The sequence below is a fragment of the Tamandua tetradactyla genome, chromosome 8 (genome assembly GCF_023851605.1).
Source record: "Tamandua tetradactyla isolate mTamTet1 chromosome 8, mTamTet1.pri, whole genome shotgun sequence".
NCBI lineage: Eukaryota > Metazoa > Chordata > Mammalia > Pilosa > Myrmecophagidae > Tamandua > Tamandua tetradactyla.
The window spans coordinates 16,408,090-16,424,995 of record NC_135334.1 but is presented as its reverse complement, the minus strand read 5'-3'; the positions used below and the strand labels follow the sequence as shown (position 1 = coordinate 16,424,995).

The 16,906-nt window shown below is 37.5% G+C and overlaps 1 protein-coding gene and 1 pseudogene across 1 annotated transcript; both read left to right on the top strand.

Annotated features, from left to right (window-relative positions):
• Window positions 1-3,762: 3,762 nt before the first annotated feature.
• On the top strand, window positions 3,763-4,704 carry LOC143645024 (olfactory receptor 10D3-like). Its single transcript, XM_077114684.1, has one exon. The coding sequence runs from the start codon at window positions 3,763-3,765 to the stop codon at window positions 4,702-4,704; it is 942 nt and encodes a 313-aa protein (XP_076970799.1).
• Window positions 4,705-4,711: 7 nt separating this feature from the next.
• LOC143645023 (olfactory receptor 10D3-like) lies at window positions 4,712-12,341 on the top strand (annotated as a pseudogene).
• Window positions 12,342-16,906: the final 4,565 nt, after the last annotated feature.

Genomic DNA, 16,906 nt, shown 5'->3' with positions numbered 1-16,906 from the left:
TCCCTTAGACATGCCAGCTCTCTTTAAACCTCTGAAAGTAACTCTTAGGGGAGGCTTTAAAGCCTACAGAAAGGATCAAAGATCAATGCTGTCTGGTTGGGGGGTTTACTTGCACAGATCCTAACTGGCTTGAGGATAGAGGCATAGAAGCACCACAAGCTTAAAGGTTCCTGTATCAAGCCAGTCCAGGTAGAGTCCTTTCTAATAAGGTGACCCAGAAAATCACCCGGAAGTGATACCCCAAAGAATAGAGGAGAATAATCCTTCGTTTGACTTGGACTAGAACACTGGATACATAAATGGTGTGAGCATAGCATGCAATTTTATTATGTACTTGGCTTTTTCTCTCTCTCTTTCCTTTGGTATTTTCTCTCTTGCACATTTTACATCTTATTTACTGTATTCATTTAATCATTTACATTAACTCAATTAGTTAGAAAATTTTTTCTGTTTCTTTATGCAAAATGAACACAATTTTATTTATTTATTTTGATGTTTGGTTTTAACCTGCTCCATCATAGAGGACATGTACTATTTTGTTTAGTTAATATGCACAATGGTGGTTCTTAGCCATTTTGAGTGATGAACACTTCTAAGAACACTGAACACTATTAGAATTTTTTCCCAGAAAAATGCATGTGCATATAGATCCAAAACTATGTTTATAATAATTACAAGGTATTAGATTGAATGGATACAGAATCATTACAATGGAGTTTCTACTATAACGTATCATCATATATTTGACTTATATTGTGATCCTGTATTTATGAGATTGGACAAATTTCTTCTCTAGTGTCCCCTAGCCATCATCTACTATTTGAGAGAGAAACTGAGATTGTTTGGTTTCTTCCAGGTTTAATCACCTAAGATCAATTCCACATTCGTCTCAATATATAAGCTCTATAGATTTTTTTATCTAATGATGATAAATGAATGTCTACTGTTAAGGAATTTTGCCATAGGATTATCCATTGGAATTTAAAAATTTGGTCTCCTTGTCCACTAAATGTCCCTGGAATAATTGTAACCATTCAATCATAGAACTTGCTGAAAAGAAGAAATACAAAATCACTATCCAAACATACAGAGTTTGGTCCCTGGAAGGTTATTCTCTCAGATTTCAAATGGCTAATTATTCAATGAGTCATTTTCAGGAATTAACATCAATAAAATGAGTGTTTGACTCAACTTAGAAACCTCACCCACACAGCTGAATGAAACTTCTTTTTCCCCCACAAAGACAAAGTTGGAAGCTAGAATGAGGCTCTAAATATCAGAAATAATCATAACTTAAAAAGAACCAACTGCAATCATGGACCCATCCTTTTCCCCAGGCCTCACCAGTATTTCTGTTTTCATTTGGCTCCATTGATTCACCTTGACTTGGAAAGATTCTTCTGTAAATTGGGAATAATAATAGTATCAACTACAAATTGTTGTTTGGAGGATTAAATAAATTAATGTACATAAAGGACTTAGAAGAATTTTTCTAGTTCACAGTGAGTGCTAAAAAAGTATTAGCCATCATTATTTGTTTGTCTGTTTAAAGCTACTGATTTTAACAGTGTGTCTGAGACATAGACTCACTTGGGGGAATGGTGAAGGGCTGAAGAGAAGGAGGGACTCAGAATTCTCCAGACTTCTCAAGTGCTCCCTGCTCATCTCTCATGGTATTTTTTAGTACTCTTCTACTTTCTCAAACACTGTTGGGGTTCTGCTAATTTGATTGACTTCCATATTTTTAGTTCTGAGTCTTCTCTTTCGTTTCAGACTCATGCATTGAACTGGCTTTAGGTCATCACTAATCACTAAGGTCCATAGACTCCTGAAAGCCAACAGGTACAAAAATAATCATTATTTGCCTTGAAAAAACATGGATTTTTTATTTCATAACTCACTGAATTCCACTTATATCCTATTATCTCATTTATTAGCACTAAAATATCCATCTAGTCTTACAAATTAGATTATCCCTCTCTTTCTGCACTCTCACCTCCTGCCATTACATCTAATTATCTACGAATACTTATTGATTCTACTTCATAAGTGTATGTGAATTCAGTATTTCTTCTTCCCTGGCTTAATGGTTGCTTTAGATTCCTACCACGGCTCCCTAGCTCTAGGCTATTTATCCTGTAAAATAACCTATACATTGTTACTAAAGCCATTTATCTAAAATATGAAGCTCATCATTTTACAAAAACTTATCCCTTCATGTAGGGTCCTTCGCAGTCCAGATCCTAAAATTTTGCTGCTCTGTGAAGATTTCCCTCAAAACTTCAATGGGAAACATTGACAATTTTATAACTGTACCATGCACGGTATGCCTCAAATAATACTCTATACTAGATAACAGAGTCAAAACCCACACGTATGTGATAGTTTCAATGATGGCTGAATATCAAAAGAATGAAATGGAAAATCATGATACAATATAATTTTATAGGAACAAAAAAAAAAGCAAAGCAAAAAGATATATAAAAGAATGGTCCCAGCACTGAACAGTGAAAACAAATGTGAAAACCTTCTTAAATTTCACATACAAGAAAACTCAGATATTAATATCAAATTAATATCAAAACTCTTTTTCAGATATTATCATAGTTGCTTTGAAGGCTGATGAAATGTTAAAGAGCAATAACAGAAATATATTTAAACAGGGAAGGGTATAGTTCTTCTTTTATAATTCTGTTCAACAATAGTAGACAAAAGTGACAGGGGGAACTCAAGAAATATCAGGGAAGAACTCAATGCCAACTCACTTAAACAACATTAAAAAACATAGGGTATGTTTAAACCAAAGCAGAGAAGACCATTATTTGTTTCCAATTTTCTGAGTATTTTTTTACAAGTCTTATTTATTATTTCCCCAAAGGGTATGTCTAAGACCAATGGGTAAGATTCACAATGAAATAAAATTTACCTTATAACACAAAAAATGGAACAGAAAGAGGAAAGTCAGGAATTTGGAAAGATGAAATAAGTCCTGGGACAAATAAAATTCTCCACTATTTGAAGTATCTGTTTATAGCCACTTTGCAAGGCTGTTGTTGAAGAAGTCAATACTAAAAAATGTTTGGTTACACTTAATCATCCCTAAAACCCTTGCAGTTCAGAAAATATATTAATTTCCCTTTTATTTGTATTCTCATAGTAATTTTGCTCCTTGCCCAATTATAGTAAAGTGAATTTAGCACTCTTTGGCTTGAATTCAGTACCTCCCACTTATGGTATATATGGTATATGAGAAGTTGGACAAGTTATTTAACTTACCTGGATTATTATTTAATATTTATAAAATGGAAATAATAATCCCTATCTTATAGGATAATTTTAAGGCTTAATTGCAAAATGGTTATGAAAGTTCTATGCTAAATATTAACATCTCTTTTTACTTTTCTTTCTCAATTTTCTTTTCCTTTCATATCTTTGTCTTTCTCTACCTATCTTAAACCTAAGTGCTTCTACTCTCTGTGTCATTTATTCTTCCTTATCAGATGACAGTAAAATAAAATCTGCTTGTTTACTTGTCAAATTTCCTATACTCATGTCTCAACCCTGGAGATCACACCTCCTCCTGGGTGTTAGGTGCTGGTCCTTTCACTAATAGGAGCTATGACGGCCTTTTTCGTTATGAATCTATTGATTTTGCCATGTTTCTTTCAATCCTGCATGAAGCATGGGAAGGAGAGCAAAGAATGGAAACTGATTCACCTGATTTTGCTTTTTCTCCTCTATCCAGGATAAAGTCTAACGTCTATGGCGATACAGAATCACACTCTGGTAACAGAGTTCATCCTCTTGGGCATCCCTAACACAGAGGGGCAAGAAACCCTGCTCTTTGCTGTTTTCTTGATCTTCTACCTCTGCACTCTGCTGGGAAATCTGCTCATCCTTTTAGCTGTAACGTCCAGTTCCCGCCTCCATACCCCTATGTATTTCTTTCTCTGTAACCTCTCAGTGCTGGACATTGGTTTCTCTTCTGTGAGCACCCCAAAGTTGTTAGCCATCCTGCTAGTGAGGAACCGCGTCATCTCACTGGGTGGTTGCATGGCCCAGGTCTTTTTTTACCACTTCCTAGGCAGCACCGAGTGCCTGCTGTATACGGTGATGGCCTACGACCGGTTTGCGGCCATCTGCCACCCCCTGCGCTACACCATCATCATGAACCGCAGGGTGTGTGCCCTCCTGGCCGCTGGAACCTGGTTTACCAGCTCTTTTCACGCCACAATTCTCACTTCCCTGACCTTCCAACTACCGTACTGTGGGTCTAACGAGGTGGACTATTTCTTTTGTGACATCTTCCCTGTGGTCAAATTGGCCTGTGGCGACACCTTCATCATTGAGACCGTGAGCTTCACCAACATTGGCGTCGTGCCCATGACCTGTTTCCTCCTCATCCTCGCCTCCTATGTCCGCATTGTCATTGCGATTGTGAAGATGAACTCTGCCGAGGGGAGGCGCAAGGCGGCCTCGACCTGCGTTTCCCACCTCACCGTGGTCACGCTGTTCTTTGGGCCCTGTGCCCTCGTCTATACCCAGCCTTCCTTGAGCGAGGTGCTGGTAACCCCAGTGCAGCTCTTTGGAAATGTTGTCACCCCCATGCTGAACCCCACAATCTACACTCTGAGAAACAAAGATGTTAAAGGAGCCCTGAAGAAACTGGTGGGGGGCCAGGTTACTTCAGGAGATGGTCACTAGCCCACTCATGGGTAAAGCTGGTTTTCTCCCCAGTTGGGTAGTGAAAGAATTTTTTTAAAAAAATCTATCCATGCCAGTTGTAAGGATTTATTTTTCTCTCATAAACATACCTGAAAAGTGATTCAAGTTGATATGCACCTGTGACCTTTTCCCCATTCTCGTGGACCAGAAGCTAGCAAAACTTTCCTCTAACAGTCACGATAGTAAATATTTTTAAGCTTGGTGGGCTTTATGGTCTCCGTTTGAAAATTCTCAGATCAGTATTTGCAGGCTGACTGCGGCCATAGAAAATATGTTTACAAATGGATGTGTCTGTGTTCCATTAAAACTTTCTTTACAAAAAATAGGCAGTGGGAAAGATTTGCCCCAAAGGTCATGGTTTGCTGATACATATTATAGAGGCCAGCTGAATTTGAAAACTTTCTTTTCAAGACCATGTTGGCAATCTTTATGAGTTGATTTGAGCAATGTCACCAGGGCACAGGTGAATTACTGACCAGGGCTCTGGGACTTACCCCAAAGTGGAATCAGGCCCTCTGAGAGGGCTGGGATGAAAAAAGATAATGCCAAAATCATAGAGTTTTATGCCCCCTCATCTTCACAGAGAAACCACCTCTGGTAGTTCTCTAAGAGGGACTGTCTATGTGCATATTTTACTCATGCAGATAGTTCTACCTATGCTAAATCCCTGCCTCATCCTTATATATCTAATCTTCTTCTGGGTTAGCACTGTTCTTTTCTGATTTGAATTGGACTATTAGGGCGGCCCTGGCATTTATGACTGACCTGACAGGTTATTTGAGTAGATCGATCGATCAATCCATTGATAAATAGATAGATAGATAGAGACATAGAGACATAGATAGATAGAAAGAGACATAAATACAGAGATGGATGGATAGTTATAGATAGGTATGGATGGGTTGATATGGATAGATAAAGATATAAATATATGGTTCTAGCTATATTGGGTTAACTTCTGCTCTCCTAGTTCCCCAACAAAACCTCACGATGTGAAGCCCCAGCACTTTCTAAGAACTCAGTCAAAAGGAGCTCCCTCATTGCTATTTCTAATTCTCTGGAAGAATATAAAAAACACAATTACTTCAAAGGCCAGAAGCCAGGTGTTATAGAACACTTTGTCATAATCACAACAAATTATTCATTTTGACTTTTTCTAGAAAGGTTGATACTATACATCGCTGTTTCTGGTTTGGACAGAAGTTTGTTTAACTATTACCCTTATCAATATCATTTTTCTTTACTGGCACATTTACATATTCCTTACTTTCTATTTTTTCAATTAAGCATTAGAAGTTTGGAAAATATCAGTCTAAAACTGTGGGATCCATTCTAGAGAAGTGAAAGAAAAGAAGATCTGATAAAATTACTAACAAAACATGGTTTAAATGAGGGGAAGGGGTATAGAGAGGAACAGGGGCCAAGTGGCAACTGTCAGACTTCAGTCTACAGCCCATTATAGCTTTTTTTGCTAGAGTTCTTTTTTCTCTGTTACTTTTTCTTCCCACAGGGAGCTCCATCTCCCTACAAGCTCTACTGGGACATCATCTCTTGGATGAACTTAATAGTGGAGAAATCTTAAAACACCCTTTCCAATTCTTCCTAACACATCCTACTATGTCACCTCTTTTAATAAGTTTGAAAACTCCTTCTTAGTACATCTGCATATTTCCCTAACCCTCTACCCAGTTCATTTTCTTACCAAGAGATGCTGTTTAACTCAGTATCTAGGCAATGCAATAAGTAGCACTGAGGAAAGGATGACATCCAAGACCTGGAATCATGGGATTGAAATAGATCAATGTGTCCTAATAAACTGGAAATTTAACATATCTGGGAGAAAAGCTCCAGTTAAGAAGCAGTTTTATAAAATGGTCTCAATTCTGTTCCCACGAGTATCATTTTATCCTGGTGGTTCTCATACTTTGATTAATGCTTCTGCAATTACTCTGGTTGCTACTGCAACTTGGGTTGAGCAAAACATTTTTTTCCTTTAGTAGATACAGTCTGGACCTTAAAAATACAGTGTTATTAAATTGATATTAAAGAAAACAAAAGGAACATGAGTAGAGAGAATAAACAAAACAGACCTGCTTATGGAGTTTGACATCATCTTCTCTGCAGTAACTGCCTTCTTCATGAAAGCACCTTCTCATGGTGTAAGGCAAATATACCAGTTTAAGATATAAAAGTATGGTAGCAAAGATATTTGGTCTGAAAAGATAAATCTCTAGGAAAGGAGGTACTGGGAGTAGGATAAACGCTGTCACTTATCTTCTTATTCATTAGAGAAGTAAGAATGGGCTCCCAGATAATAGGAGGAAATTGACTCCACCACAGAGAAATGCAAAAATGAAAAGAGGTAGTTATGCACTCATTCACTGATGCATTCAGTAGTCATTTGTTGAGCCTTCCTATGTTCCATTCCCAATCTAAATGCCATTATACATGGGATATTGCCTTTGATTCCAAACATTGCATTACAAGTGGGACACTGACAAAGTAGCATGTCAGGAATCCAAAGGACATGGTATGCGATAAATGGTTGTAGGAAATTAGACCCTTTGGTACAAAGAACACAGATATGACTGATCTCAAATTTGGGAATGGATGCTGCCTGGAAAAAATGATCAGAATCATTTAGCAGACTACAAAAACAAAGCAAGGAGAATTTGTTAGAAAACTCAATAGGGCAGGCTTTAACTGAAGGAGATATTAGCAAGGGGATGGTTTGCCTTGAAAAGGTACAATCCCTGTATCTGGGAATGTGGGAGTGGATTTTAAGAGTTACAGAGCACGCTGTGAGCTGTGCAGACCAAAATTTTCAAATTAGCACTTACAATTCCCCAGGGATTCCTAAAAATGACCGCAGCACTTTATATTAAGTGTAACAATGGCACACATCTATCAATACTATTTTTTAAACAAAAATATATTATGAAAATATTTTAATATACTTTTCTTTAAATCAAAAAGTTTTGGGAATCTTTGCATATGTGGTTGCGTGAACAAGTGCAGCAATTTGAGGATATGGGATGTATGTGCTCATGATTCACTCACCATCTGGATGGTAATATTCACTGAACAAACCAAGTGGACTGCATATGGTCATCATATAGTTTAAGTTGTTTGTCTTCCTACCCATTCACATATAATTTATACTTATGTTGGGCTTTTGGTTGAAAAGAGGAAGTTTGAGGAACAATGATAGTCAGATTCAAATTTATAAAAGAGATAAATAATTGGCAGGCTCCATTCATGCTATGCCTAAGAAATTATATTCGTTCCATCAAACTGTGGTGTTTCAAAATGAAGTTGAAATATGTAGGGATGATTATATCCAAGTTCTTATATTTTTCCTGAGAACATAGTCTGGATATCTACTCAAAAACAATTGAGAAAAGCTTATAAATAGAAGCCTGAATCTTTCACTTTTAACATTGCTAATTAGAAACAAAAGATAACCCTATTAAACATTGTTTTAAACCTGAAATCCTAGAATTCTTAACAGCAGGTTTTAAAAGCTGCTTTTGTTCATTACCCCCAATATGTGTAACATATTTAATCTGTTTTTAACATACATGTGGCGAATAAAACTAAACGCAACATAATATTAAACTTTTTAAACATGTGTGAACAAATCGTGTTCTCTACAACAAAATCAAGATAATTAAACAGGATGTATTCATCACTTGGATGGAATAAATAATTATGTTTTATATATATATTTTAATATTTTCTAAATATTGTTATAGTATTTAAAATGAATTTATTAATATCAATTTTTGTTTATTGCAGTCAGTTTTAAAATTACTTTTATTGTGAAATATCTATTTTGTACATTTACAAATATATTATAAAATGTAAATGGTATCAATAAACTCGTGTGTATAAGGCAACCATTCCATTATAATAAATGGAAGACAATCTAGAAGACTATAAACTAGACTTGCTTTTATTGAACAAAATGTGGCAGAGGTGATGGGGTGTCCCTTCTGAGATTAAGTTATAAAAGACGTGGCTTCCATCATGGGTACACTTGCTCTATCTTCTGTCTCTTTGATTGATTGCTGTTGCAGAAGTCAACTGCCATGTTGTGAAGCGGTTCTGTCCAGAGGTTCCAGGTTTTCCATTATCCATGTGAATTAGCTTGGAAGTTGATCCTTCCCCACTGGAGCCTTCAGGGGAGAGTGCAGCCCCAAGCACAACTTTGAGAGAGACCCTGAGCCAGGGGCCCCCAGCTAAGCAGTGTTTGTACTACAGCTAAAACACCTTGTTTTAGATGTAGTACAAGTACTCAATAAACATTTGTTGACTGCTATCTTCCATTACACTGGAAAAATCATGTGGAAAGCAATTCTTATTTAGGGAAGTCAACTTTGCCAGTTGACAAAAGTTCTTGTTGAAGGAATAGAAATGGAGACTATATTTACAAATTGAAATATTAAAAGAAAAGCATCATCTGAAAAGCAGAGAAAGATCCAAGGAGAAATTTAGATAATTATTTGAGTATGTAGAATTGGATATTTGAGAAAGCTGAGATATATGGTTGTAATTTACAATTCCAATACAAGATGCTGAAACTGAGGAAATGGTTTCTAAGATGTCCTAAGAATACCCCTAACATCTTCTCTCACTTCCTATAGGTCAATTACAGAAGTAGAATGTATAGATAAGGCTCCAACTTGCTCATATCACAGTACTGCCACAAGGGGAAACTTCATAATATTTTTTGTTTAAGCAAGATCACTTACCCACTTCTAATTAACTCCCTTTGCTCAATAGCTCTTTGAACCAGGTCTCATTCAGAGATGGGATTCCAAAGGGCTCTAAGGACATTGAAATTTCCATATATGAAAAGACAATGAAGTTATTAGTTTGGTGGAAGAAGTCTTTGCAGAAGACAGGCATATTCACTTTTATGTCTCATAGTCTAGATTTATTTGACTGAGAAGAAAGAGCTTTCTGGATTATGGGAGTTTATAGTGTGATGTCAAAGGAAAACTTGGGTTGAAGATCTTAGAGATAGATGGTAAAGGCATCAGAAGCATCCGCCTCGTAAGTAACCCAAGTGCCATCTTCATCTCTTTTCCCTACTCCTCTTTTCTGCCTCTAATGGGAAGGAGAATGTAGAGTCCTTGGATTATAAATGGCCTTAGAGTTTAGGCTGAGCAGGAACATGGGAAGATTGGGTGCAAGAATAGGAAATTTATTCAGTTTGTCTTTCAACCCATCATGCTGAGCTAGCAACTCACAGGTCCATTATTATTGTCCTTTAGAACCAGGAATTTGAGCTTGATTCAAAAGTACTACAAGAATGGAAACTCAAAATGAGCCTACATCTGGACACCCTCATTTCTCTTCATTCTGTGATGTGTGACCCCTCTTGATGAAACTCCCTGGACTTTTTGGAAAACAGTATAGAGTATGTGTAGCTCTTGTCTTGGGTCTGGTCACCTTTAAAATTCAGTGCAGAACTTCTCCCTGGGTACAAGTGTCCTGGAGGTAAACAAAGAAATTTTTACATATTTAGGGGAGTAGGGCAGAAGAGGACCAGATAGAAGGTCAGGCTACTTTATAGAGTTCTTTAGGTAGACTACTATTTGATGTTGCCATATTAATTGTTCTCCAAGACAAAATAGCTAAGATGATATCCAGTCCTTTCCAGAAAGTAAGACATTTCATTCTCTCAGTCATCAAAAATGTCTTTTGGTCTCCTGCAAACTTTGGTGAATCTGCAAAAAAAAAAAAAAAAAAAAAAAATGTATTTTGAACCTATTGTGTGCCAAGCACCATTCTCTGTACTAGGAATATCGCAGTAAACAAGACAGATTATTTGTTCTTCTGGACTTTATATTTTAAAGGAGGTGGAAGGAATGGGAGACAGGCCAACTTGTCCAGGATGACTTTTAGATGCCTAGTGATGTTAAAAGGCAAAATATCGGTCACAATGAAGCAAGATTTTACAAGGTCAGTAATGCCAGCATCCATCACAGATGCAGGACAGTGGAAAGACTGATATTACAAAAAACAATTTAGATCCCTGGTTCTGCAATTCACCACTGACCTCAAGTTAGAAGAATTCCTTAGCCTTTCTAATGCTGGAATATTTTCTTTTTGATAGTTCAACCCCAAAAGTTATCGTAAGATTAAATGAGCTGAGATAATGTTATATAAGTATTTTACACGGTAAAAACAATGATGGTAAAACCTTCATGATTCACTGAAAAAGAGATAATGCAATGCGATTAGCTGTAGTGGTTCACAAATATAGTGATTCTCAAGTTGCAATTATATATCTCCAAAGATATGAAAGAGCCCCCACCTGATTCTGATGGATGGGGGCACAAAATGTCTATGGATCCTGTTCTTCACTTTCAAAATGATTCTTCTAATCTACAAGGTTTTTAAAGTGTTTTCCCAATAAGGAACATACAATATTTGGAATCAGTGCAACAAAAATATTGGTACTGACATTGCTAGACTGGCCATAACAGCTGTATCCTGATTACAGTACCATGAAATTTGGATTACAAACTGTCTTTCCAAAGTTCAAACCAAAACACCGTCATTTAAATGATAAATTTCATTTCCGCAGTGTATTTGCTCTATTGACATCAAGGAAGAGCCTTTTTCCAGGTCCTCTGCTTCCTCTTCCTTTCTCACATTTGGTTCCCATGGAGATAAAGAACTAAGTGGTGACCCAGTTCATTCTGTTGGGAATCCCACACACAGAAGGCCTGGAGTCTACACTGTTTGTCCTGTCCTTGTCTTGTATTTCTATGCTTGCACCCTGCTGGGAAATTTGTCTATCTTCATGGCTGTTGTTTTTATCTCTTACCTTCACACACCCATGTATTTCTTCCAGGGGAGTCTGTCTGTGTTTGACGTGGATTTTTCCTCTGTGATCTGTCACAAAATGCTGCTCTACCTTATAGGATAGAGCCAACTCATCTCCTGCAAGGACTGTGTCTCACAGCCTTTTTTTTTTTTCCATTTCCTTGGGAGCATTGAGTGCCTTCTGTATATCATGGTGGCCTATGACTGCTTCACTGACATCTCTTATCCTCTGCAATACACAGTCTTCATGAACCCTAGAATCCAGGTGGGCCTGGCTGTGGGCTGCTAGGATGTGTCCATTCCAGTATCTTGACTTCCCTCACCTTCACCCTGCCATATTGTGGTACCAATGAAGTGAACCACTTCTTCTGCAACATCCCAGCACTCTTGCCCTTGGCCTGTGCCGATACATCCCTAGCCCAGAGTGTGAGTTTCACCAACATTGACTTAGTATCTCTTGTGTGCTTTCTCCTAATCTTCATATCCTACACTCGAATCACAGTCTCCATCTTGAGCATTCTTTCATCTGAGGGCCGTTGTCATGCCTTTTCCACCTTTAGTGCCCACTTCATTGCTATCCTCTGTACCTACGGGCCCATTATCACTGTGATCTGCAGTCCATAACCAACCCCATGTTGGAGACAGTAGTTCAAATTGTTACGAATCTGGTGGGACCAATGCTGAACCCTTTGATCTATACCTTGAGGAATAAGGAAGTAAAATTAACCCTGAAAAAACTACTGCACAGGACAGGCCACATTCCTGAGAGTGAATAAGAATGTATGGCTAAATGATGAGCTAGAATTTCCTCTACCCAAACATACGAAATTTCATTTGCAATGTTCAGATGTGACAATGACTTTGACATTGCAATGCATACTCTGAATGGCATGGACCACTATATCACTATGCTTTATCTTTTTGTACATTTCATTCCCTCAAATTACTTAGGTTCTCCCTCCCCACCCCATAATTCAAGAATGACATGGTGGTGGTTATTTGTCTTTCTTCTGTAGAGAGCCACCTGCCACCGGAAGCAGGGTCCTTTCCATTGCACCATTTGTTTATCTTTTTCCTGCTTATTTCTCTCCAAACTACGAGTGAGACCAAGCCTGCAAATAAAAGCAATTAGTAGAAGAAAAGAGACTTTAAATATCTGATTCAGTGAGTGATATAATCTTCTCTTTTAATATAAGGCATACTGAATGTGAGAGGCAAGATAAAAATGCTTTTCCTTTCCTTCCCAACTTGTCTAGAAAGGGAATGATGCCTAATTTGTTAACAAAAATCTCTGCCCTCCATCCCATGCTTGGCCTCGTGCTTGGTCTCCTTGCTTGAAGGTCCTAAAGCAAATAAAGTTAAATCCAATTGCCTAAAGAAAGTAAAATAAAAAAATATTGTAGCTATTGTTTCTATTTTATGATCAGCCATTAGTGGGATTTTATTTTACTAAACAGTTTTATCAGGCCACATTATTGGATAAAGCCAATGGTTTTTCAACCACAGAAAGCTCCAAGGCTTCCATGTTAAGTATTGTTAATGAGAGCTTCCCTTTCATGTACATTATATATTAGATTTCTGGACAAGATTCCACTGGGCAAAGTTTGAAATCTCAGTACTGTGTGATTTCCATGGTACCTTACAGGTCTAAAATACACATTGTATGCATTTTGTGGTTCTACTCAGAGCTTTAAAGGTGTTATTGTTTTTTCTTTAGCATCTGAACCTTAACCATACCTCTCTAATATTCACCTGGTGTTACTAGACTTGTTAAAGCTCCAAGGGGGTGACTCCATCAATTCTATTCTTCTATTAGAAACACTTGGAAAGCTAACATGGATTAATATAATTGGCCTTTATGGTCTCCTCATTTCCTGATCAGAAATATGATTTTTACATATTGAATATATTTAGTTTGGTTCACAAATGGCGACACAGCAGCTTTATGGAAGATGCTGGTTAGATCTGAAATGTGGTATAAATTAGAGATGTTTTGCATTTCTCTGGATCCAGTGCATCAATTGCCTAAAGGACACATAACTTTACTTCAACTCTTTGGACCTCTGAACAAAGTACAAAGCACTGCACTATTAGAATTATAACTAGAAAAACTCCTGATTTACTTTGAAATTATATGTGAATTCAACCTGACTCTCTTCTTTCTTCATTCCAAAATTTCCCAAGACATGACTCCTAAATGTCAAAGTTTCCTTTCAAAATTTATCTGAATTCTTGAAAACATCAAGTTTATAAATGTTTTAAATAACCTCAATTTATCTGGGCCTCAAGTTTCTCTCTTTGTATCAGTAATATGAAGATGATCACTTATAGAACCCTTATTATTTGTCACATGTTATGTTAATGCTATTATTCAAAATTATCTCATTTGTTCCTAAAAAACTCTTTTGATATTTGTGTTAATTATCCCTACTATGTTGTTAATTATCTGAGCCTTAGAGACAAGTTTCTTGATCAAGAACACAGAACTAGAATGGGATAGGGACAGGATATCAATCCAAGATGCTTGCTCTTAAATACTAAGAAACACTGCTCCCCCAAAGCTTAGAAATCTTTCTAGCCAGGGAGAGATAAGGTACTAACAAGAAGCACTTAACTTCATCCATGACAAATGAAGCATAAAATATATAACATAAGAGCATCTTAGCTTATAACCCCAAGGGAGTCAGTGGTAAGTTTGACACCAAGGTTAAAGGTGGCACATTTACCCAGGACTTTGGTTCCATGATGAGATACAATTGGACATCCCACCTAAGACACAGCCACAGAAAAGCAAGGGGCCAAAGAGGAGAAGTTCCACATCTTTCTGTCTGTCTTCTTCCAGAATAAAAGAGAGGACAGGAGTCATAGATGAAGACACTGAAATGTTTGATTGTATTATCTGGGGAAACCTGCAAAAAGAAAAACAACAGAGAATACAAAAAGCATCAAGAGCTGGAGAGCATGCTCTGCCTCAAGCAAACCCCCACCTCTTCCAATCACCTGCAATTTCCATCCTACTTGTTACAGCTTCCTGGACCATGTAAGGAGAGGCTTTTATTGTTAATTTCTCACCTGATCTGGGTGCTGGCCATCTGGTCCAGCAGCTCACAATTCTCCTACTGTGCCACACTATTGCTTTGCATCTAGCCTGGAGCACTCACCTTCTGAGGATTCTGAGAAACATCCCAAAGGCTCTATTGCTCGGGAAGGGAGTGTCCCACAAAAGATCAGAGACCCTCTCCATGCTCCCTGGTGGTTTAAAACTTACTCAAGGTCCCGAAGGAATGGTACTTGCATTTTCCCTCTGATCCAACCCACTGATATCTGCCTGTCTGTCTATCTATCTATCTATATATCTATCTATCTATCTATCTATCTATCTATCTATCTATCATCTATCTACCTATCTATCTATCTATCTGATTATCTGTCATCTCTATATATCAATATATATATGCTTTCCAAGATGTAAAAGGTTCTGTTGTGAAGCATCCCTTTTGGGGGTGTTGTCAGAAGTTCAGGCCTTAACATGCACATATGGAAGGAACTGAGACATGGGACTTAAACAAATAGCACTTTCATGGGAGCTGTGTCAATTTGGTGTACTTCATTCTCTGGTAAGGGGAAGATTTGTCACAAAGTGAGGTGGCTAAGGTTTGGTAGATTTTATACACATGTAGCGCATGGAGCAGAGCATGGAGGTCCCAGGTCTGAACTCTTAGAAGAACTCTCCTCAGAGTGCCCTCCTGACCCAACTTGTCCCCTTCTGCACTTGGCACACTGGTGATTTAATGGAAGAAGGGGAACTTAAAATTCAATCCCAGGATGCTGGCATCTGGAATCACACTTCCTTTGGGAGGCTTTTGAAAATATGGTTGTGGCTTACTTTAGTCCCATTTGTGCGGATTCACATGTTGGTACTTCGCTGTCCAGAGCAAGTGGCTTGAATAAAGCAATTGCTTATCACAGGTCCAGACTTCTTTATTAAGATAGCATCATGCATATCAATGACTCAATTCATAGTAACATTTTAAGACAAAATGAAAAGCTGAAGTTTACATATCACATCTATTTTTAAAGGAATGCAAATCCATTATCATAAGATCTCCTTTGTTTTCTTATGCTAGTTCAACTAAACCTAATTTCACTCAGAAGTTACATAACAATTTGATTTTGATCCCATTTGTAAAGGTAGAAGCCTTTTGAAATTTAATTATGTTAAGTGTCTGAATGGTGAATGGTTAATTAGTGACATATTATAACCAGAGTTAAAGCATCTATTTTACTCTTCATTTATTCCATTATGCTCTGGAGCTAGGCTTTCTCTGCTAATCTGTTAGAGATGATTCGGTCACAATAGAAAAGCTCCTTTAGGTTCATTGTTCTAGCATCTGAAAAGATATAGTGGAGTCACACACTGTGTTTTAATTCCTCTCTCTTGTTTATTTCTTAATTAAAAACAAAATTTTCTATGGCAACCACCCCTTTGTCTCTCATTTCAATTGAACTGTTCCCTTTAGGCAAAAGCATAATTCATTTTGCACAGAAGAGACAGATCTAGCAATTCCCAGGGTTTTTTTTCGATTCTCTCTCTTCAGCCACTTACAACAATCAGAATTCTTAAAGTAAAACAACTTTTATTTCAGGAATAGTGAAAATCACTTTAAAGAACACAACATTACCTATACGTGTTCATTCAACTTATTCAATATTTTATTTTCAGAACTTCCAGATTAGGAGATGCTGGGAGGCCTGAAGTTTGAGATTCTGCCATGGAAAACAAAAAGCACAGTCTAAACACTCCCTGAAAGAGAAGTTCACCAGTACTCTTCCTAATATAATGAAGCAAAAAGAGGGAAACCAAACACAAAGTGAGGAGAGTGTAAAAATGAGGTGAGAGAGCAGTAGGGAGAGAGAAGAAAATGGTAGAAAGGAAATAATCAAATCATTGGGCTTCGTATTGTGAAGAGCTCTCTATGTAGAAAACCATCCTGGTTTGCCTGGAGTGTTTATTTCATGATTTTTGTGTTCTGGTTTGCAAAATAAACTACATCGACACTCTACCTCCATAGGAAACTAAAGAGTCTTAAAATAAGAACAAGTCAATAGAGGCCAATAAAATTGTGGACCTGAGTTTGATCTAAGTTGGCTGAGATCTTTTGCTAGTCCTGCCAGTGCCAAGTACCAAGTAGACAGGATACCTATTGGAAGAATAGGGGGACTGTGCTCAATTATTCTCCCATGGGAAGTACCTAGCACTTAACACCCACTAGTCTTTGAACCAACCAGATGTAGGCTGTTCCAGTTCAGCCACTTACCTTGATCACCCTTCTTTCCCATT

What these genes read in the sequence shown, in the direction of transcription:
- LOC143645024 (XM_077114684.1), top strand. Translation starts at nt 3,763, where the DNA reads ATGGCGATACAGAATCACACTCTGGTAACAGAGTTCATCCTCTTGGGC.